The sequence below is a fragment of the Protopterus annectens genome, chromosome 6.part1 (genome assembly GCF_019279795.1).
Source record: "Protopterus annectens isolate FY-2018-M chromosome 6.part1, PAN1.0, whole genome shotgun sequence".
NCBI lineage: Eukaryota > Metazoa > Chordata > Ceratodontiformes > Protopteridae > Protopterus > Protopterus annectens.
This window is the reverse complement of record NC_056738.1, coordinates 465,434,621-465,459,277: the sequence shown is the minus strand read 5'-3', so window position 1 is coordinate 465,459,277 and position 24,657 is coordinate 465,434,621. Positions and strand designations below refer to the sequence as shown.

The 24,657-nt window shown below is 41.2% G+C and overlaps 1 protein-coding gene across 1 annotated transcript in view; it reads right to left on the bottom strand.

Annotated features, from left to right (window-relative positions):
• Window positions 1–24,657, bottom strand: part of KLC2 (kinesin light chain 2) — a 1,052,962-nt gene that overhangs the window by 538,614 nt on the left and 489,691 nt on the right. The window contains exon 3 of the mRNA XM_044075888.1: window positions 9,685–9,941. Within this exon, the coding sequence (XP_043931823.1) occupies window positions 9,685–9,933 (249 nt within the window). The 5' untranslated portion in view covers window positions 9,934–9,941. The remainder of the gene's footprint in view (window positions 1–9,684; window positions 9,942–24,657) is intronic.

Genomic DNA, 24,657 nt, shown 5'->3' with positions numbered 1-24,657 from the left:
TTTCCTTAATCATCATTTCTGCTCAAGCCATACCTGGATGAAAAGGTTGTCTAAAACAAAAAAAAAAAAAAAAAAAAAAAGAAAAAGAAAAAAACTTTCAAATTGCACTTTAGAGAATGCAGAAAGTCACAGGTTCTTGAAAAGGCTGAAGAGTAAGGCAAAATGTGAGAAAAGGAAGAAAAAAGTAGTATGCATGGTGTAGGCAGCCCAGATTTTTTTTTGGGGGGGGGGGGCAGAGGGTTGCACTAGAAAGTGTTTGCATGGATCATAGGAGGTTACTAGGCTATCGACCCGGAGGTCATTTCAATATAATACCCTAGTCAATACCCAAGATTGTATTTAGTAAATCTGCCCACGTACAAGAGATTGTGGGTGCTATCCCCAGCAAGAATTTATAGTGCCCCATCCACTCGTCATGAAGATGCAGCAATTGCTGGGAGACAAATCTGTCCCTCCAGCATGTCCTATTCAAGATGCAGGCCACATTTGGGTACCTGCAATGGGTAAACTCTAATCCTGTTTGATTTATAGATGTGCAGCAAACACATTAGGTTTGGGTTGGAGATTGCTCTGTAAGCCAGTCATAAGTCTCCCCCAAGAAGTCTATATGATACTCAGTATAGTGACAGGGACTTTAGTCGGTCGGTGTAAGGCACGTGCTGGAGTCCCTTGATGATCTTAGTTAGAAACCTCTGAGGTCTCTCCATCTTCTGCGGGTGCTTTGTACGGTAAATGCTGAAAGGGGTGTTCTACTCAATTATTAGCCTGATCAGTGACGAGTACAGAGGGTTATAATCTCCTTTGCTCTAGGGGTGATGCCTTTGCTAATCAAGTGTGAAAAGTAGAAAGCCTTCCTTACTACAGTAGACACATGGTTGTCAAAGTTAAGGTCGCAGTCCACTTGTGATCCCAGATCTCTTACCACTTAAGTACATAGGGTATCGCCGTTAATTTGATAGTGTGAAGGGACACTGTTTTTACTGAAGGGAATGATGATGCATTTATTTGCATTCAGTTTGAGACCATGACTAAGACACCAGTTGTTGGTCTGTGTAAGATCCTCCTGAAGTACACATATATTATTTGGGGATTCAATAACTGCATCCAGTTTGCAGTCATCAGCAAACTTGGTCAGCCAGATCCATTACTTTTGGCTTGAACTTCTGAGAAGTATATACCAAACAGTAGGAGTCCAGCACTGACCCTTGTAGCATCCCACTGGTGACAGGTCTGATGGCGGATGTGGAGTCACCCACTATGGTAGTGTGTGACCAGTTTGTGAGCTAGTTGGCAACCCATTTAACAACAAAGGGATTTACATTCAGTTTGCCAAGTTTATCAGTAATGCCTGAGTGTGGGATTGTGTCAAATGTCTTTGCCAAGCTGAGGTAAGCTGTGTGCACAGATTTCCCTTGCCAACTGCCCTGGTCACATTTTTGAGAAAATCCACCAGGTTTAATAGGCATGATCTGCCCTTGATGAAGCCAAATTGAGTTGGATCCGGGGTTTGGGTCACATATGTCTTTATTTAAGAGGTCCATGGCTTTACAGATGAGGCTGGTCAGACTTATGGGTCTATACTTCCCTGGGTCTGTTGCTAAGTCACCTTTGTGGAGGGGAATAACTGTTGCTGTTTTCCATTCTGCAGGAACAAAGCAGGCTGTGATTGAATAAGGTACTTAAGGGTGATGCTAGTTCATGTTTTAGTTTGTTTAGGAGACACCATGGGATGTTGTCTGGTCCCATAGAGGCTGTGTTTTTTGCCTTAGACAAGGCTTTAATGACCTGCTCTTCAGATATGTAGGGTGGGGGGTTGGGGCAAGGTTTGTGATAAGTTTGTAGGGGATAAAGGAGTGAAATGTTTGCCAAATCTGTCTGCTAGCAGGTTTGCTATCTCTGTGGGGTCAGTGTGTGTGATACTGTTGATCACTAGTTCTGCACATGCTTGAGTCCTACCTTTTAGGCTACGTACATAGCTGTAAGAGAGCCTTATGGTTACCCTTGGCTGTTATTGCTACGTTTTTCTCAAAGTTACCCTTAGAGATTTGACGTGTTGTCTCATTTGCTGGTTGAGGCGGAGTAGGGCTGCTTTTCCATTGTGGGGACCTTGCCCTTAGTTTTCTTAGACACCAATCTTTTGCTTTTCTTGTAAAGTTTGTTGATGCTGATGTCCACCAGGTCAGTTTGTTTTGACTTGGGGGCTTGGCTTTGATTCTCTCTGGATCAGCTGAGTGTATACACGTATACAAGTGATTGTACAGGGCTTTAGTGTAGTTACCATTTTCAGCTGGGGGTGGAGCTTGGAATGCACTTATACCTTCCCCTAGGAGGGTATAGTTTGCTTTGTTGATGTTTTTTAGTCTGACTTTGTCCTTCGTGAGTTCTGGTGTTAGTGCCAGTTTGAAGGCAAATGATGTGTGGTTAGACTTAACTAATGAGGGTCCAAGAGTTGCAGTGATGCATCTGTTTGTCATGTTAGTGAGGACCAGATCTAGAATGTTTGTCACTCTTGTTGGAGTTTTAACAATTTGTTCCAGAGCATTTGAGTTAAAGTCAAAGAACTTTTACCCTAGTGAGTTAGGGCTAGACTAGGTTTCCCAGATGATGGTGGGATAATTGAAATACCCCATGACCAGAGTGTTTGGTAGTATTTTGACTGACTCCAGTTTGGTCAAGTAGGCCTTGTGAGCATCATGATCCATGGAGGGGAATCTATAACTAGCTATGACTTGAATGTCTTACCCACAGTAATCTGAACTTGGATTAACTCCATGGTGTTGTCCAGTCTAACTAGTCGGGAGGTGAATTTATCTCTAATACTGATAGAAACACTGCCTCCTTTGGTTCTCACACATTTGTTTTGCAGTTTGAAGGTGTGGAAGGCACTGTATACTTGCAAAGCTGGGGTACTCTCTGAGGCCTTGAACCAAGTTTTTGTGACTGCACAGACATCTACATCCTCCAGTGACAGAAGTGCTTCCAGGGTGTGCAGTTTTTGGTTTAAGCTCCTAGTGTTTAACAGCATAACCCATATTTTGTTATGGTTGGCAATTTTCATGTCAGCAATTTTGTTTTTGAGACCTTGCCTAAAAAGGCACTATAGGGGAGGCAAGAGCCTTTGCTAGCAGCCAAAAGCCAAGTGGTGCCAGATGCAAACAGTCTCTGCCAAAGCAGTGAGGTCTGTCGACCAATCATCCCAGGCTGACAGAAACTGGATCCCCTATGAATGACACCAAAAACTTAGCCAATTATTGAAATCAATCATTTTTTGTTTATATTGTGGCATCATTCTGGGTGAGGGTAATATGCTGCTCAAGGCTAGGGACATACCTGCCTGGGACACAAACTCTGAGCTCAAGCATGTCTCTCTTCATATAGTCCAGTGAGGTACATCTCAGTTCGTTCACCCAAACATGAGTTATGACAGCGTCACAATGGTACTTGTTGCCAAGAGACCTGAGTGCATGACTGACCTGACTAATCCTGACACTGGATAGGCAGCAGACTGTGACTTTCTCCTTATCTAACCTGGTGAGTGAGATATCAGTGTGTCTCACTATGGAGTCCCCAATAACAAGAAAATTTGTTTTTTTTGAGTGTTACACCTTAAGGATGTGACACTGGTGTTGCTGTGTGTCTTGGGTACTGTGGGAACTGTGTTAGTTGTAGCAGGGTTGTGAAACATTAGGCAGTGCTTAGGATGTCACTTCACCTAGGTAGCAGGGTCGTGAAATAGTAGGCAGTGCTTATGATGCTATTTCACCTAGGTCCAGCCCTGTACACAGAGCTATTGTAATGTATCACTGTTGCAACTAAATGCCAGTGACTGTGAATGTCACTTCGTGAGATGAGCCAACATAGTGTTGTACACAGGTCTGTCATACTTTAAGTGCATTGTAGCTACAGGTCAGTCTGTGCATTCTACTCCTAAAACTTTTTAGCATGAACTAAAAGGCTGCTTAGAAGAGATGGCAGTGACAGGGTGATACTTAAACAGGAAGTGCCCAGGAGGCCCCCATTTTGACATTTGTTGGGGGCCCCCAAAATGCCTTTCGAGGTGGAAAAGGTCTGTAACAAGTCAATGGTCAATAAATATAGTTTCATCACCTGCAGGCACATTGCATGGGCTCCCAGTGACAAGCAGCAGCCCTGTCTCAAAGCCTACATTACTCTGAGGTGTGTTCCAAGTAGCATGCATCACTCATTTTTGGAAAATAATGGATCCTCTTGGGGTAAGGAATGCCATTAATTGCTATACAGATTATGTGACTGTAGTGAGACTTCTCAAAAACAAAGTGCCAGCCTCTTCTGCAAAGGTATGGTGCAAGTTAAACACTGATTCTGAATTATGCAAAGGTTGATCGAGTCACTGATTTAGTTATGTGCTATGAATTTCACACTGCTTACCATGTATGTATTTGTTATTTACAACACATTGCTTGTAAAAATAATGGCTATGCTGCATTTAAATTGGAAAATCTATGTCTAAATGGGGCCAATTTTTCCCACATCATTCTGCCGTTATTCCTCGCTATTCCTGTATATCAATAGTTATTGGGCAAAAAAGGTTTACAAAATATATTTAAGAAAAAAGAAAATGCTTATTTTTATTTAGTTTTCATCTGTTAACCCGGGATGCCGAGTGTCCATAACATGCACTCAAAGTAGACAATACATTACATTTAAAATAACATGAAAAATACAGGGTAACATTTGAAAGAAAAAATAAATCCAATATATAACTCTGGGTAATAATAAAAAAGATAAATTTTAAATGCAAGTAATGGGAATTTAGCTGCACTGTCCTCAATGACAGTTAGTAAAGCCAGGAAGGAGACAATACACGTGACTGTAATAAGGTATATTTAGTATACAGAAAATAACTTGCACTGGGTGGAGTTTGCAGAACAGAAGAGAGTACCTGAAAACTGGACATAAACACCTCTACTAATATTTCAAACTGCCACAGCATGTTTGGAGACGGCTTTTTCAGTACAGCATAATACAAAAGGCGATCGTCTTCTAAGGGTAAGCATTCCACTTTCTTGGGTTCTGACTACACAAGGGAGACTGAAGACAAACAGCTAAGTAGTAATGGACAAGCAGCAGTCCATAGTAGTTAGTTTACAAGTTGTGACTGCCAAATGAAAAAAATGCCTTCTGTATTAATTTTGAAAGTGTACTTGGAATACTAACAGCAGAGTATTAATTTTGAAAATGTACTTGGAATACTAACAGCAGAGTATTAATTTTGAAAGTGTACTTGGAATACTAACAGCAGAGCAATGCGTTCTACTATTTGGTTAAAAGTTTGCTTGGGAAGCTTGTAATCCTCAAAAGTCATCAAAATTAGGAAAGTATGACAAGAGACAGGGCATATTCTAGTATACATCAGCACTATTTATAGCTGCTGGTTTGCTTGCTTCACAAGTGAACGGACTCAAAAGCTTACAGAAAGTCTGAGTTGAGTTAGGAACTTGCTGGTACAGAGTTCAAGATGCTTACTAGAGTCATCTATGCAGCAAGAATGACCAATGGATCAAAAATGTGCAGGGAGGTAGAAGAAAATATTATTTATTTATTTATTTATTTTTAATACTAGTACTGAATAATACATGTATGTACCTACACACTTCTGCAGACAACACATACATGTGGATTGTACACACATACATACTGTAAATGGTGAGGATATGTAAGACTGAAGATAAGGATTCAGGGAATGTAAATTCAAAATTATAAACTTGTGCAAATTCAAGCAAACAGTTAAAAAGGGTTTCCTTCCATTCAGTCCAGGGAAAAGGGTGGAAGCTCTGGAATAAGCTAATACCATGTCTAGTGACTGACTCAGCTGTAAATTAACACAAGTTATGAGTTCCACATGCAGTCTGAACAGAGAAAGGATGGAAGGTCTTAAAAAGGCTGTTATCAACTTCATAAGTAAATTTCACTTCCAGTCAGAACAGAAAAGGGGGATGTAAGGTGGTACAGTGTCAAAGTAATACTTACAGCTGAAAACTACAATAAACTGAAATATAACTCAACTCCATCTGGTGATTAAACAGGAAGGTGTTAAACAAGCTGGGAAAGATCCACAATGCTAGTCAAGTAAAACATGGAGTATGTTAACACTAATTTAACTTTCATTTTTTTGTGTTAACATACAGGGAGTAATAAGCCATCTGCTATGTCAGCTGACATTTAAGCACAGGGGGATTAAAGTTGAAGTGGAATTATTATGGGACACTTATCTCAGACCTGATCTTTTGCGCAAGACAGTTTGTTGTGTAAATTGATACAAGTGCTAGAATTTCCCTGAAGGATGACAGCAGAAGACTTGAGGGAAAGAAAAACACTGAACATTAGGGTAGGGGTTAAAGTTTAATCCTTAACAGTGTGCTCCAAGCAGCCAATTTGACGAGCTCAAAGTCAAAACACCAAGTCAAGAGCCTGACCCCAATCCTGTCAAGTTTTCATTGGCATCAATAAAATTTACCCTAAACCTGAACAACTTAAGTCATCATTGATAAGGGACTTGACAAACTGACCAAGATATTAAGAGTTGAGGTCATAAGCATGGTTAAGATCAAGATTGATTTAGACTGAGCTGACAATTGACTTGAAATCCTGCTAGGGTTAAAAATGGTTATCCTTTATTATCCTGAAGTTCAATGATCACAGGTAGTTAAGCAGGCATATGGTTGTGGAAACCACTGAAGAGTCTAGCCCAATTTCTCAATTGCCCAAGAACTCTGCCTGGTTAAGAACCTTGTTAACAGATGCACAGTAGGCAAATGGAGGCTGAGGGAATCAAACTTTGGATTACAGAAGTAGCTTTATTACAGCTCATAACCTTAATGCTCTGCACTAACAGCCACATCATTAAATAAGGATGAAGCTGGGAAGAAGATGGACTCAAAGGGTATTAACCTGGAAAATGTAAAGGACTAACAGTTCACCAATATCCAAGCCTGAAGCAGACAAGGAGGTTGACACTCAGAATACTGACCTTGAAAACCAAAAGTGAAATGGGCAGCTGAAGTAATGTCAACGAGTCAGGCAAATGCACTGCCACAAAGAACACCAAAGCCTAAGCACAGCTGGTGAGAGGACCAAACACAGAGACTGTCTCAAAGCAATCTGCTTGTATTTGCTCCAAAGGTAATAGTTAAACTGGGATCAGCTTAAGAAACTGGTTCATGAATTGGTCACTTACTTAGACAACTGCAAAGGATTAAACTTCAAGTGTCTCAGTGAATAACAAACACCTTGCTAACTTGTGTAAATGTGCCAATATTGTGCACAAACTCTGTAGTTCTTTGCTATATTCTTCATGTACTATATGTGTTATTGCCTTATGTACTATACGTTTTGCCTTGCCCTAATGGCTACAATTATCAACCTGTCCATCTTTACAGAGGACAGCCCTTACTTGGCTAGTTGTGTCCTGTGGAAAAAAAAATGAAAAATGCCAAATGTCCTGATATTTTAGGTAGCATTTAAAGTTTCTTTTAGCAGTTGCATAAAACAAATACTTTTGCCTATGAAATGCTAAAATGTTATATAAAACAAACAACTCAAATTATTCAGTAATGAGCATTTTAACCAAACAGTGACTGTTTAATGCCCTTGTTGGCCATTGCCCTTAGCACAGAATTAATCAGGGAGAAGAAGGTGCTGCAAGTGTTACGGCAGCCATGCTGGCAATCACTCATCAGGCCACGCGAAGCCCTTCATTTTGGCTATCACTACTTTTTTTTAATCTGATGAAGAGAACAGTACATAAATTAGCCTGGAAGATTTAACTATCTGCTGGCCCCTGGTTAAGCAGGGTTATGACAATGACCATTTTCTACACTTTTAGATGTAAATTTATATATGTGGAAATGCAGCAGACATCCCACATGGCTGTATAAACATAGGCTAAAAACATTCTGGTCCACCTTGGGCATACACTGATTCTTCTCATAGACATTTGTCATTGACAGGACATCTTGCTAAAGTAAAATTCCACAAGGGGTAAAAAATTCCATCATGCATTAGACTTTATTTTAGCCAGCACACCCATCTGTGTGCAAATGCGAAGTAAAGGTGAGGAAATTAACGAGTCTCACAGATTAGTGATGAAAAAGGACTTTTGTTTTTAACATGTAGACTTCAAGCTTAGTGAAACACAAGGTCAATTATTTCCAAGTTGTGTATACAACTTAAAAAGGAACCTTTCATAAGCAAACTAGTATGTGGGACACCTATATATAGGTACAGGAGCCTATGTTTTGGTATATAACTGTGCTAACAGGGGAACATATTAACAGAAAAAGAACAGACTTGCTAGCCTGTGGTGACTAACTTGAGACTAATTCTTTAATGAAAACAAAACATCAATCTAAAGTCACCAAACAGAAATTAAGAGGCTTAAGCTTAAAAAAATCTGTGGAATGAGAAAAATAGTCATCCTCAAAGATGCAAGTCTGCACTTTAAATAGAAGTGCAGAGCCATCTGTTAGTATTAAGAGAGATACCACAGAGATGTAAGATTATTTCTGCCCGTGCCTCTTAACGGTCTCTGATTTTGCCTTTTACTTTTGCTCTGCCACTAATAAAAAGTTTTGCTTCTCTAGTAAATCACTGAGGATTAAAGCTGGTCATTAGAGGTTCATACTTCTTTTTCAAAAAAGTGCATGCTGATGGAAAACATATTGGCCTATTAACTTTTTTAAGTGGATAAGAGTAACATCTGAAAATAGTTCCTGATTTCTGGCCACTGTCACCCCATTATTCTTAGCTTTGTCCAGAATTTCTAAGCAAAGATGATGAGAGGTATTATCCATAATATTTTGCACATATTATAGCATTTTATGTAGGGACTTAGGCTAACATCTTTCCAAACCATAGCTGATACCACTGACCCATTCTGAGCTGAGAGAATGCTTGCTGCAACAACACCCAGCTATTCCTTAACCTACTCCCCCAAGCTACGTACTATGTCCCCAGTCCCTCAGCCTGCAAATGAACTGATCATATCCTTCCCATCCCTGCCAGCTTTAGGCACTGGTAGCATGTCCAAGAATGCTACCAAGATTACAATTTCCCTGCACCTTTCAGCTTACTACAAGGTCCTCCTGATCATTTCTTTGAGGATACTCCGCCACATGCCACATCGCTTGCGACTACACGGCTCACTGTGATTGGTTAGTCACTGCTTTATGCAACCACATTGGTCACTACCAGGTCTAATTTTAGCCAGCACTAGCCCTGGGAAAGTCTCTAGTGGCATCAGACTCCTCTTTTCCACCCTGCTGCCTCATGTATTCCTTTTAGTTCTACAGTTTCCACATCAGGTCCCAATCCAGGTAAGATAAAACTCCACAAATGGGCGCCCCCTACACACTAGAAAATAACTTAAAATAATGCTGCCTCAAAACAAATATAAAGTTGGCAATTCAAAGTGAAACACTTACAGTACAAAGTTCATAACTTTCGAAACTTTACTGTAATTCTTGCCAGATGCTGCCTTTCGAATGGTAAATGAGAATGTCGTCTACATAAAAGTAACGGGGAAACAAAGACCACCACCCTAGAGAATACTGAGAAGTCAAAGAAAACAAATGATGAAGAGAATGCTGTGCAACTCAGGTCTGGATTATACACAGAGGTAATTATACGAGCAAATAACAATTTTACCTGAGCCTCTCCTAAGCCAAGTTCAATAGAATCCAGTGACTTCCGGAGAAGACTTGACTTCTCTTGTACCACACTGGTATCCTGGTCTTCTTCAATGCATTTTCTGGTTTCCACAAGTGTTGACAAGATGGAGTTATGTTCATTTTTCAGTGTCTCCAGACCCTGGATCACTGCCTTAGTGTTCATGACTATCTCATCCTGAGTCAGTTTTTCAAGCTTCTCTTCTCCTGGATAAACCATGGTGGACATGTCAGGCTCTGCAACAGATGAAAAAAAAAGTGTGTATTACAACCTACTGAAAACTCTGAAAAGAAAATGTGTGTCTGTTTATGTATTTATTATAGCAATAACCCACGCCTGGGTGTGGGTAATGCTAAATTTACCCACGGTTGGCGTGGTTTGGTCCCGAGGGTAAAGCCCGAGGGACCAAACAAAGCCAACCGTGGTAAATTTAGCATTACCCACACCTAGAAGTGGTTATTGCTATTATACATGACATTATTTAAGAAAAGAAACTATTACTTTTCTTAAATAATGGCATAGTATAATGCCTGTTTACTGCCCTTCCGCAGATGTCTGGCATCCGCGGCAGTTCCGATGTACTGCGCGCCTGCGCAGTACATCAGAGCTGTGGGCAAAGCAACGGAGAAAGCAAGATCTCCGTTGCTTTTTATGTTTCGCTATGTTAAATGAGTTTAACATAGCGAGACAGTTTTAAAATAAGCAACGGACATCTCCGCTGCTTATTTTAAACTGTCTCGCCATGTTAAACTCATTTAACATAGCGAACTAAAAAGCAACGGAGATCTTGCTTTCTCCGTTTAACACTGTCTCGCTATGTTAAACCCATTTAACATAGCGAGACAGTGTTTAAACGAGTTATACTAATGGAAAAAGTCCGGGCGACCGGACCTTTTTCCATTAGTATAACTCGATTTACAACGGGCACGCTGGCCAATCAGCGTGCACGTTTTGGGGGGGATCATGGTATAATTTGCATTTGTCTCTCCTCCTACATCAATAACAGAGGATAATGCAGTTTATGTTTCACCTTTAACTATTTCTAACAGACAAATCAGTGAACAGAATCCAAGCAAAGCTAGATAACACTGTGCATCAGACAAAGCAGGAGTGAAATAATACAGCAACCCTATCTTTTTCTATGCAACTTAGAAACTCACTTTTTAACTAAAGAAAACACACCCAGTACCAGTGAAAGGTTAGCAGCTGCCATGTAAAAAAAATATTGCAGCTTTTAATGTTTAAATTTGTAACATGTTCTTGCCTTTCATCTAGTTTTAAATAACATGAAAGTACCACACTGTTAATGCAGCCAAGGTCCCCATGTTCACTGTGATCATAACAGATGGATTCTGCCATATGGAACATGATGTGAGCAAAATGTCCATGTGTCCCAAATGATGTAACAAATGGTACAGGCATTCCCAACTGTAACCAGATATAGCAAACACCAATTCAAACATGTTAATGCTGAAGGATATTTATAACAGTTGTTATCCTTTCTAGAGTTCAGCACTGAGTGCTTTTATGCCTAGGCTATTCATTGGTTTCCAATGTGTCTACTTTGTTTTTAAGCAGCCAACATTCACCACAAACCTGACTCCTTTTCAACAGTGGCCCAAAACTTTAAATTCCAGTTAAATTACTTTGCTCAGTGCCACACAAACCACAAATGAAGACCAGTGGGAATCAAACCCAAGTTTTCTAGATCTAACTTACTAGATGCTCCTAGCCTTTACTCCTTGCTGTAAGTTGCAAATATTAGACAGGAACCACTTAGCTGTATGAATGTTAATAATACTCTCTCCCTCCATTACACTGAAACATGTTATAATAATTTTCCTTACTCTGTGCTACTAAACTTTTGTCTGTGATACTCCAGATCTTTCTAAATAGAAGTCTGTCCTAAAAATAAATACGACAAAACATTTACCAAAACATTTTAAGGTAAGAGTGAGAATCTATTACCTATGCTGAATGCTGTTTTTGTGGGCTTTGTTGTTAACTGTAAACTATTCCATTTTCTACAGTGCACAGTTTGCTGCAACATGGCTGCACAAAGGGGTATATGGCCAGCACAGAACAAAACGGAACAGCTCAGATTTGTGATATCAGCTTATGCAAACAAATTTCACACAGGATGTTAAAGCTATGAGCTGCTAACAAACCTCATCTTATAACAGAGTCATCCAATCACCATTCTGAGTAGGTCACTGAAATGGACAGTGCTCTCAGGCTGCTGCAAGGAGGCGGCCCCTGAATCTATTGGGCTCACCTGGTTAACAAATGAAAGAATAAAGTGAAAGTAAAGCAGCTAAGCAAGGATACACTAATCAAACTACTGTTTGATACGAATAGCAAAGCAGACTGAGTGTTGCTTAAATTGGAATTGCACAATTGCAAATTTGAGAATTTAAGAAACTTTAGTACAGAGGAGGTCTACAAAAATTACTTCCATGGCAACAAGCTTAATAAAAGAAAATATGCTTCTCTAAAGCAGCTGTATTACAAAGTTTTCTGCACTTCTGCTTCACATACAAAAGTGCGAATAGTAAAATGCAAATTCAACAAATAATAGCACAATTTTACTGTAGCTATAATCACCTAGCTCTGTGGCCTAGCTCTGTGGCTGTGATGTAGAAGGACAGGACCTGAGGAACACCTGTTGGCCACTACAGGTTAACTTGTTAATAGATACAGTCAGTCTGCAGGGAGGCAATGGTGATTTATTGCGTTTCTTCTTTTTAGCTACAAGGGAGAAGTATCAGCAGGACCAGAGTTAGGTATCCATGCTGCAGGTAAGGAAAAGGTTAGAATGCCAGTACACAGACTGAGAATAAGTCTGTCAGAAGGTAACTTGTCACACAAGTGTTATAAAGCAGCACACACCTGCACTTACCACTGCACCCTCTTTTCTGTAAAAAGTAGCAAAAAAAAAATACAAAAATCCCTGCCAGAAATAAAGCAGTTATCTACAATGCACACGTACAGAAAAAAGCACTAAACACATGCAAAACATTTTCTGCCCATTTAAAAACTTCTGATATTGTGAAAAAAAAAACAGGTTTCATAAAAATGGAAATACTACTTAGTCACTAAATAAAATAAGTAATAAATCTTCACATGGAAACCCTTTTAAAAAAATATCTGCCAAAAATGGTCTTCTTTGAAGTAAAAATAAAATCTGGAATCCCAGCTAATCCTGGAACATTCAGGAACTACTCTAAGGCTAATTTCCTATCATTAAATGATAACCTGGCAAAATTTCAAGCCCCCATAAACTATGAGAACACTGTTGCCTACGTGAAGCTGTTTACAGAAGCCCTATAAGAGTATGTTAATAGCTGAATAAAGGCAGCTGTAACTGCCAGGAAGAAGTACATAACTAACTCAAAAAAACAAGCCACCCTGGTGGAATCACAACATCAATAGGCTGTACAACAGAAGGAAGAAAATCATGGCAAAAATGAGGAGGTGCAGCACCCAGCAGGATAAAAGCACTCGCATCAAACTAAACAGCTCAGAGGACAAATAAAGCTTACCAACCCCAAATTTGAGGTAAATTTGGCCTCCCAGGCTAAGGACAACCACAAGGCATTGTTTAGCTATGTCTGCAGCCTCAAAGACCATATACAATTGTGTGCAGAGCTCATAGTTAATGCAGACACCTACACTACTGTCCGACAAATTCAGCTTCAGCTTCATACCTCTCTCTCTCTCTCTTAACCTTCCCACAGGAAATATCATCAAATATAACTCTCCCTGCCATCACTAGGGAACAAGTCCTTAATGTTCTCTCTAAGGACAAGAACACTGCATCAATGCGCCCAGACAATTTCCCAGGATGCTTTCTAAACAGCAAAAAATATGACCTATCAGGCCCTCTGAAATAGCTATTTAACTGTAGTCCTCAAGCAGGTTTCATGCCTCATTTAAAGAGAACAGCAACAGTCATCCCTCAGCACAAAGTTGGGCCACCAACGGATTCTGGAAACTAAAGACCCAGAAGTCACACTAGTCTCATATGCAAAGCCATAATAAGAATTATCATAGAAATGCTCAGTGACATAGGAAATCTCCAGACACTGAACCCAGCCCAATTTGATTTCATCACAGGCAGGTCATGCCTACTCAACCTGGTGGCCTTCTATGGAAAGGTCACTAATGCAATGGATGAGGGCAAAATGGTTCACACTGCCTACCTTGACCTGACGAAGGTATTTGACACAATACCCCACTTGGCATTATGGACAAACTGAAGAGGTTATGTACGAACCATCACCCAGAAGACAGCCAGCTGTCTCACAGACAGGACCCAGGAAATTAGAAATGGCGAGTACACTTTTACAAAGAGGACAGTCACAAGCAGTGCCCCTCAGGGATCAGTCCTGGGGCCGCTCCTTTTTGGCATTTACTTCTCTGAAGTCAAGGCCAATGTCAGCGGCCTCTGGCTAACTAAATCTGCAGATGATTGCAAATTAGAAGGCGGTCATTGAATCCTCCACCAATGCACATGTTCTCCAGAAAGGACGGACACAAACAACTGGTATCAAAGCCATGAATTAAACTAAATTACAAGAAATGCATAATAGTGTCCTTCAGGAAGTCATCCATGTCTGGTATCTATCATATTGACAACACACCCCTTAAGAGTTGACCCAAGAGTTAGAGACTTCTGGACGCACAGACTGTAATCTAGCCTTTGCCCATCACATGTCTACAGTAGTGAGGAAATCATTCTATGTTGTGCAACTTACAAAGGCAAGGTCTAAGGAGGTCATTATTCCATTGTATTCAGCATTCATCTGTCCTATCATTGAGTACAATGCTCCCTTTGATATGTAGCTAAAATACAGTTGTGTACACTTACCATAAATGTAGATGTGTGAGTGTATTCACTGTTGCAGTCATCACATTTGAGTTATCTGCTTGCAGTAGCCCTCAGTCGGCCTGATTAACAAAGTCTTCGGTCATGCGTCGGTTGCTGTCCCTTCTTCCATGACGTCAGGGGTATAAAACATGCAGCCGACGCCATTACATCAGTTTTTCTTGCCCCAGATATCAGGTGCCCTCCTAATGGGAAGCAATTAAATCGATAAACATACAAGATTATTCCTCCAACAATAAAGCAAATACACCAAAAAGCTTTTGAGCATAGTAAAGTAGAGTACAGGTATAGTCAAAAGAAGAAAGGGGGCTGGAGGGAGGGTAACCAGGACTGCAACAGTGAATACACTCGAACATATACATTTATGGTTAGTGTACACAACTGTACTATGTTCTTCGTGTTTCACTGTTGCAGTTGTCACATTTGGGTAGATTCCCAAAGCTAAAGATGGGAGGAGGAATTTAGATAGCATTAGGACCAGCTATTAGGCCCTGCAATACTGCAGTGGCAAAGCCAGCTCTGGATTTAGAGAAAATTGGCAGATGGTAATGCTTGGTGAAAGTATGTACTGAACGCCAGGTGGCAGCTTCTAGGATGTCCCTGGTAGGGATGCCTCTGAGAAAGGCTGTAGAGGTAGATGCAGTCCTGGTTGAGTGGGGTCTGATCCCCTGTAGGATAGGTTTTCCATGGTGCTTGAAGCAGAAATGAATGCAATGGCCTATCTATTTGGAAATGATTTGCTTTGAAATAACCTTTCCCTCTGCCCCTGCAGCAAATGCCACCAGCAGTTGGTCAGATTTCTTGAGGTTTAGTCCTGTCCAAGTAGAATCTAAGTTGTCTGTACATGTCTAAGGAGTGCAGTATCCGTTCCCCTTTTTTCTGTGGGTTAGGAAAGAAGGAAGGCAAATGAATGGACTTGATTGAGGGCCGGATTGGTCCTGAGGGACACCCTGTCCACATGAAAGATGATGAAAGGCTCCACTACCATGAGGGCTTGTAATTCAGATACCATTCTTGCTGAAGTGATTGCCAAAAGGAAAGCTGTTTTCCAACAGAAGAATTTTAAATCCACAGTGGCAGCTGGCTCGAAAGAAGAAAGGGTGAGCTTTTCCAATACAAAGTTAAGGTCCCAGGTTGGAGTTGGGGCTCCCCTGGGTGGTCGTAGATTTTTGGTCCCTCTGAGGAACTGCTTAAGCAGTGGATGAGAGAAGAGGGGAGGTTCTGTGTTACAATGAGCAGAAATGGCTGAGGCGTGAATTTTGATGAAGGTGAAAGACAGAGCCTTGTGAAGCATCTCAGTTAAGTACTGTAAACTCTGAGGTGAATTGGGCACTGCTGTGCTCTTCCCTTGAGATTGGCTCCAGGCACAGATTCTTTTCCATTTCTCAGCATAAGATTTTCTAGTACTAGGCCTCCTTGCCTCTAAAATGATATCCATCACTGGTTTACTGAGGGATGGTAAAGGAGAGATTAGGTAATTAGCCAGGCTGCTAGGTTCAATGTATGAAGCTGAGGGTGCAGAAACTGGTTCTCCTGCTGAGACAATAGGGTAGCAGTCTGAGGCAGGTGCCATGGGGCCAACAGTGACACACTGCGCAAGAGAAGGTACCAGTGTTGATGTGGCCAGTCTGGTGCAATCAAAATAATCCTTGGTTTGTCTTGTTTGATCTTTAGTAGTACTTTGGAGAGCATAGTCAGAGGAGGAAAGGTATAAACTGATAGGTTTTTCCAGCTGAAGGACAGAGCATCCACTTTCCAAGCTTGTTTGTGGGAGTCCTTGTGCAAAATTTGTCCAAATGATAGTTCTGAGGGGAGGCAAACAGGTCTATATCTGGGCTCCCCATTTGCTTGTCAACATGTTGAAAATCATTGGTTCCAGCTTCCACTCGTGTGAGTCCATGAGGTTTCTGCTTAGTTCGTCTGCCAGTGTATTTAGTTTTCCTGGCAGGAATTGAGCTTGTAGATGCACTTGGTAGCTCAGGGCTGTGTTCCACAATGCCATGGCTAGTCTGCATGGGGGGTAATAATGTGTACCCCCCTGCTTGTTATGTACCACATAACAGTGGTGGTGTCCATCTTTAGCATTAATTGTTCTGGAAGAATGTGGTCCTTGAAGGCTGTCGGAGCATGCTGTACAGTTAACATTTCTTTTTGATTGATATGCAAGTGCATTTGACTTGGGTTCCATTTGCCCTGAATGCACTTCACTGCCAGGTGAGCCCCCCATGCATAATCTGAGCATCTGTTAGGGTTTGGGCGGCAGGGGGTAGTGTGAATGGTAGTCCCTTGTTTTGGTGGCAGGCCTCTGCCCACCAAAGAAACTCTAGGCGTAGGCAAGGTATGATAGTTATCATTGCTTCCAGATCCTGAGAATGTTGACACCATAGGCATTTTAGATACCATTGTAGTTTACTCATATGCAGTCTTGCATATGGAATCAGAAGAATGCAGGAAGCCATTAACCCCCAAGGCTTGTAGTATTTGCCTTGCAGATAGTAGGGTTTTTGTGGCCACTTGTTTGAAGTAGGTTGTCAAATGAATTTGTTTCTCTGGCTGAGGAAAGCCATCTGGGAAGTTGCATTCAAGCTTACTCCCAGGAATATGATTTGTTAACAGGGTACCAGGTGTGATTTCTTTTCGTTTATGGTGTACCCCAGACAAGTTAGCACCCTTTGTATAATGTCCAGATGATTCAAAAGCATGTCCTGGCTTTCTGTCTGAATTAAACAATCGTCCAGGTATGGGTATATTTGAATATTTCTTTGCCTGCAAAATGCGATGACTGGGGCTAGGCACTTTGTGAATACCCTGGGTGCAGTAGATAAGCCAAAGGGCAGTACAGAGAACTGTTAGTGATTGTAACATGCTTTGAAGCATAGATATCTTCTGCAGGATTCCCTGATTGGGATGTGCAGGTATGCTTCCTTTAAATCTAGTGTTACCATCCAGGCATCTTTTCCTAGCATAGGAAGCAACTGGTGAAGAGTCAGCATCTTGAATTTTGGAATCACCAAAAAGGTGTTTAGAGTAGACAGGTCCAGAATAGGATGCCATGAATTGTCTTTTCTGGGTACCAGGAAAAGTCTTGAGTTGAAACCTTGTCCCTTTTCCACTTCTGGCACAGTTTGAATAGCCTTTATGTTTAAAAGAAAGAGTATTTGCTTTTGAGCCTCTGTCCACTGATTTGGGAGTAGATCTGGCCAACCTTTTGGCGTTGGTAATGTGTGGAATTGAAATCTGTATCCTTGGGACACTATATTTAAAACCCATTTGTCCTGGGTAATGAGTTCCCAGTTTTTGGCCTGCAGACCAATCTTTCCCCCTAAAGGAGCATTCAGTTGAGAAGTGCTTGGAAGTTTTAAAATCAAGTCATTGAGACAGTTTTCCATAGCGGGGAGTCTTACTACTCCCAGATTTGGAAGTGAAAGCCGCCCACCGCTTAATCTTGTGCATACCCTGGGACTGAAACCTGGGATTTCTGCTGTGTCTGGGTTTGGATTGAGAAGGCTTGGAAGGAGCCGCAAAGGACCAATTCTTAGAAGGCCAGTGCCTGCTAAATCTTGGAGGCTGAACTTGTAAGAAATCTTTAACAGTTTGCATAGATTTAGCTTTATCTTTCCATCTTTTTAAGAACTTCCTCAGCTTTGTTGCCAAACAGGCGGTCCTGATTTAAGGGAGCATCCAACAGTTTAGCTTTAACATGATCAGGTAAAGATTTGCTCCTTAAGCCAAGCATGCCTTCTGAGTACAGACCCAGTGACAGCAGCCCTGCAAGAGGCCTCAAAAGAATCAAACCCACATTGCACAGTATGTTTTCCAACCTGTTCAGCAGAATGCATTAAATCCTGTAAATCCTTAATTTCCGCAGAGTCAGGAATCAACATAATTTTCTGTTTCAGCAATCCAAAAATATGTTGTTGATACTTTAACATATGAAACTGATAATTTAAGGCCCTAATGGCCAAGGTTGCAAAAGTGTAAACCTTCTTACCCCATCCATCCAGCACCCTGGAGTCTCTATCAGAAGGGGTAGGGTTTTTGGCAGTAGGGGCCTGAATGACCTTGGGTCCCTGTGAAATAGTCTCTGGATCCGCAATAGGATGTTTAAAAAGGAACTTGAGAGAACCAGGAACCCTGTAATATCTATCAGGTTTTCTGGGAGCAGGAGGCAAAGAATCAGGGGCCAAACTAGATTCAAGAAAGGCATCATCAACAATGTCTAGTACAGGAGGTATAGCTAAAGGCTTATTGCTGAGGCAAGCGTAAGAAATCCCTAAGCCTCTTTTTCGAATCAGAAAAATCCTGGCTTTCCCAGTGGAAATGCTCCCTTAGAGTGTGCAAGGTTTCACCAACAGAAAAATCCTCTGGAGGGGAAGCAGAGGGAATACAGTCTTCTGCATTAGAATCCTCATAAGTAGATACGGGTAAATCCAGATCATCAGACGAATCAGATAAATCAGAATCATGGTCAGAAGATCCATAAACAATTTCAGTCCTAGGTCTCTTAGAAGGGGTGGTTGGCTTCCCCTGATTAAAGTTATAAGATCTTCAGCCATTTTTATTTGTTTTTTAGGCATAGAGGCCTGAGCATGCGGCCTGGGCGTCTGTTTTCTACGCATGGTTCGAGGTTTAGGCCTTAAAGAAGAAGGAGGCGTCAGTTAAATACGCAAGTGCGTAGGCCTGAATACACCCTCAGAAGCCGGTGCCTGCACAGTGGCTCCGGACCCATCCAAAGTAGAGACATCCGCAGGTTCCACAATTGAAGCATCTCACGGCATACTGGACTCTGAATGGGTCTCAGTAGAGGCCTGCGAATCAGAAGTAGTGGGGATCAGGGGTTGCAAAAGCGCTTCATTGAGTACCGGCGAACTGGCGACTGGCTTAGGAGAAGCGTCATCAGCAGCTTTGGACCGAAGCGGCCTGTCTCTGTCTTTATATTTGCATTTTTTTGGAATTCCGGTAGTCGGCTGGCTTACCAATGACATTTCTGGATAATTGAGGTGAAAATATACAGACGACGGATAGTGCGTTGATTAAATAAAGCACAAAACCAACAGCAAGGTACGTTGTGGTCAGGGCCTAGGCAAGGAATACAGTACGAATTAAAATCTTTGTGAAGTATTTGCTTTCCACAAGAAATGCAATTATTAACTTTTACTGACAATAGTAAGGAGGAAGAAAAAGTTTCCCCAATGGGATACTTAGCTTTATTTGAAGACCTCGGTTCTGAAACTCGAAAATGAAAATTTCAGGAGTCGGCCGACTGGCACTTGCAAACTGCTTCTGTTTCGGGCAACACACAGCAAGAAAGACTGATGTAATGGTGTCGGCTGCATGTTTTATACCACTGACAACCAGACGTCATGGAAGAAGGGACAGCAACCGATGCAGGACCCAATCAGGCCAACTGACGGCTACTGCAAGCAGATAACCCAAATGTGATGACTGCAACAGTGAAACACAAAGAACATCCAGGCATATCCAACAACTGGAACATCCACAGTGGTTCCTCACTAAAAGAGTGCAGGGAGTAAGTAACCTGCCCTATGCAGACTGTCTCAAGGCTCAGTCCCTGTATTGTCTCCTACATGCTATTGGGAGGGGGGATCTATGCCTGGGAAGCAAGGCATTGTCAGACCCCACTCTGATAGACCTCCTGCACAACTGCAAAAGAAACAGCACTAGAATTACCTATTCTAAAGACTTGTACCTTGCCTGTGATAAATGCAGGACCTGCTGGACAGGCAATTATGTATCTCACAGACTAACTTTTGTCTGGAACAGGCTCCCCCATCCATGTGAAGCAGAGATCCTCCCTAATCCAATTTAAGTGCAACCTGGACAACTGGATGGGGAACAGTAAATTCATCCCTGGCTTGGCATGTTATGTCTCTAATGGACACAGGTAGCCTGTAAATGGTTCATCTTCCCAGGCCCCTGCTTGTAAATGATGCATCTCCCAAGGTCCTGTTTACACGTATCAAGTGTACCAGAACTGGTCAGAGATTTGGGATACATGTCTAGACTTAAAAAGGCCCTTGTGGTTGTTAGCCTAGTAAACACCTATGAACCTACAAATTAAACTTCAAGTCTGATTACTGTTCCTGTGAAACCTCAGAGCTGCTTCCTCTTGAGGTGGGAAGTACTGAAGAATTCTTCACTCTAACTGCTGATTTCCCTCCAGTGGGCTGTCTGATAAAACCTAATCTTAATATACTACCCAAACACTCGAGTTAGCCATTGCAACTCATTTTAATAACTATTTTATTAGTACCGTAGCCACCCTCAGCATTAATACCCCAACTGATACAACTCGTACACCATCATCCATACAACCTGTGTGCCACCCAAACTGCTTTTTCTACCCACAAAATTTCACCTACCAAATTTTCTTTCAAACAGTATCAACAGCTACCATTAGGAAATTAAAACTCAAACTTAAACGTTGCTTCCCCTCAATAAACAACCTACCCTCCGAATATCTAAAAATGGCAGTCAGTGTAACTGCATACCCAGTGTTATTACCAATCAACAGATTTATCAATGAACCCTATTTCCCTATCTATGGAAATAATCCTGCATCACCCCTCTTCACAAAGGTGGCACTTTTCTGATCTCTCTAACTTTCTTCCCATAGTCATCCTCTCCCCACTTTCTAAAATACTCCAAATCATTACCAAACAACTAATTTAGTACCTCCTTAAACACCAGCTCCTCACTCCCACACAATATGGCTTTTGCCCATTCCATAGCACAACCACTGCTCAACTCTCATGCGTGGGCGTAGACAATAAAGTTAGGGACCAAGGAAAACTTGTCTGCACACTATTCCTTGATCTATCTAAAGCCTTTGACACAGTATTTCACAAAAACTCTTGCAGCAAATGTCATTACTAGGGCTCTGAACAAACTATCTGGTTCACCAGCCATCTGACTGGCAGACAGCAATCAGTTAAATGACTTAAAACAGTCTCTCCTTTTCAACAGGAGTGCCCCAAGGATCCATTCTAGGACTTCTCCTTTTTAACAAACTGCACACCTCCTCAAAACAAGCTTCACTGATACAAAACTCTGACTCAATACTTATTTGCTCTCCTAATGATCTCAACCACCTGCAACACATAAACCAAGAAGCATTTAACTCTACTTAAAACTAACTCAAATATGCCCAGCTTTTATTCAACCCAAAGATAACCAAATTACTATTACTGTTTCCCCAAAAACCACACTCAACACAAACTCAATGTCAAAATCACTTCTCTCGACCATACAACAGAAGAAACAGCCTCTCACTCTAAACCTCTAGGATTAATTACAGACAACCTAAAATTCAACCACATTCACAGCTCTAACAAAAACACCACAAGTTAGGCATGTTGTATAGAAGCAAAAAAAAAAAATGCCTGTTCAATTCTAGCAAACAAACCCTTGCGAACACCTTCTTACTGCCTTCACTCTTACATTTGCTAATCTCTAAACATCCGTAAGGTACAACTTTAAACAATGTTTCAATACAGAAGCTCACTCTACTGCTAGCAAACGGCCCCTCACCAATCACTGCTCAGTCTTCAGACAACTCAGCTGGCTGGAACTACTCCACTATCTTAACTACACTCAACTATTCACTACTTACAAACCTGTAAATAAATCCCCTGACTGCCCCTGCCTTAGTACACTTCCATAAACCTATCATTCCAATCACACACTGCACTCTAATGACAAACCAATGCTCTCCATCCCCAAGGCACATAACATAGCTGGCCAAAGCTTCAACTCTGTCTGTGTAGCTAAAACTTGCGACCATATTCTCCTAAATACCGGGAGCACCCCTAATATCTTGGCATTTAAGACATCTCTAAAAACAAGATTCTTGAGTATTTCATGGACCTCTGCATGTAGTACCCCAGCTAAATTTCATTTTCACTTTGTCTCATCTTTCTCTTCCTATCCTTTGCCTGACTAATTCTCATTATTCCTCTGCCTTATTTCTATTTCTTATGGTACACTTTGTCTCCCTTCATATCCCTACTACTGTTCTTCCTTCTCCCCATCTCCCTCTCTCTTTCCCATCCCACTTCTTATTCCCTACTTAGCTCTTCACTCATAACATATCAGTACTGGTCAAACTGCTCTCTTAGCTTTCACTTTCTACTCTCCTTTTCTGCCGTCCTATGAAGCATCTTTTCTTCTGGATCTACACTTCACAAAATGCTCTTATTCTTTACTTCTGTCTTCTACCTTTTTGCAACATAACAGACAGCAGTTTTGGGCTAAGGTTATCTGCAATCTTCTTACAGGAATTATTTTATCTTTTGATTGCATACGAGAATTCTATAATGCGTTATTGTGTCTTCTGTTTGTACTACATATTTTTATAATGTTCTTATGTACTATGGAGCTTTTATCCCCGGACCTCTGCTGAAAAAGGCCTTTTGCTCAGATGGACTTTCCCTGGTCACGAAATGTCAATAAAGTAACAAAAGTACAAAATCAATGAATTTCAGGCCAGATACAGTTTTCTTGGAATATCTTATTCATTTCTTCTCCATTTTACAGATTTTATAGAGGCTTCAACCCCTAACTATTATTATCTGAAGCCTATAAGAAATGCAAGCATGTCAAATGGTGCATTTTTAATGCCTATATAAAAAGAACAGTTGTGTAAAATCTTATATGTGGGATCTCCTGGCAAGGATAAACCAATATCCAGTCAGTATACCAAAACCTTTAAATCTTCCTAGTGTCATACATCAGGCATATGTTCCTCACACAGCGTAGGGCATAAAGCTGAAGTACTTACGCTCCAAACTCAGATCTGAAGTGCCCCATCAAGAACTACAGCAACCCAAAGAGGAGAGCATGCAAATCCAGATGGAAAGGGAAACAGAAGAGAAAGGCAAAGACCCCTCATCCAGCAAAATGCTCCCAACAGAAGAAAAAAGGGGCAGAAGGAGTAAGTGCATACTAACAGTGAAAAGGACATCTATTGTTATAGTAAGATTTTATACAACTGAACTATGTCCTTCCTTATCACTACTGCAGTATTTCTAACGTGGGAGAGTACCGAAGTTACTGTAAATGCCCGTGCACTGACCCAGCAATCAAGGAGCCTCAATCCTCACCACTAATACCAGTGAGGGGCTTCCATATAGGGAAAGGATAATAAATACACACACAGTAGCTTACAATTTCCCTTAAGAGCACACATAGATCATAGTCAGTCTGGGGCTGGTTTCTCCCTTTCTCTCCAGGTCTCCAATAAGACTCCTCACTGGCACAGCTATAGGGTTCAGATCTCGGCCTAGTGGGCAAGCTAAAACTCCAGCACCCTCTCTGTCCAGCCAGTGCTTCGTGTCCCTGCCCAAGTACCTGACACACACACACTGAGATAAGAGTTTATACAACCACAGACACACTCCTGGGGAAGGCTGGCACAGGTTTTCCAACTGTGCCTCTTTTCTGCCCAGTCTAAAAGGTAGTACCAGCTGCCACCACCCACTAATATTTATCAGCTACTCAAAAGGGTGTCCGATACTGTGCAAAATTATTAACCAAATGGCAAGTGTGACCTAACAGTCAAGACTTACTTAGAGTGACTTGGTACAGCATCACTATATACATGCAATGTACTCTTACAGCTTAAATTATCTCTACACAAACAGCCACAGTTGAAAGGTTTACAAATATTTAATAATAAAAACACAAGACAATGCTTCTTACTACATAGTGTTAGTCAAGAGTTCAGAGATCACAGAGAAATACTTAAAATAATACCGTAGATAAGCTCTAACATCAACACAGAAAAACACTTAGTCTGACCTTCTTAATTCCTAGCTATTTCTAAGAGAAAACACAGTTCTAAATAACTTGCATACAGAAACAGGCAGTGCTGGTGATGTTGGAAGTTCTCAAGACAAAATGCTCTGAGCTCTCTGATTCTCTCTCTTTAAATTGATAACACAGAGCTGCTTCACATAACATCATTCTTCACACTTCTCTGGTGTACGCAGACTAACAAAAGTACAGTTTTGTACCTACCATAAATGTAGATGTCCGATAGATAT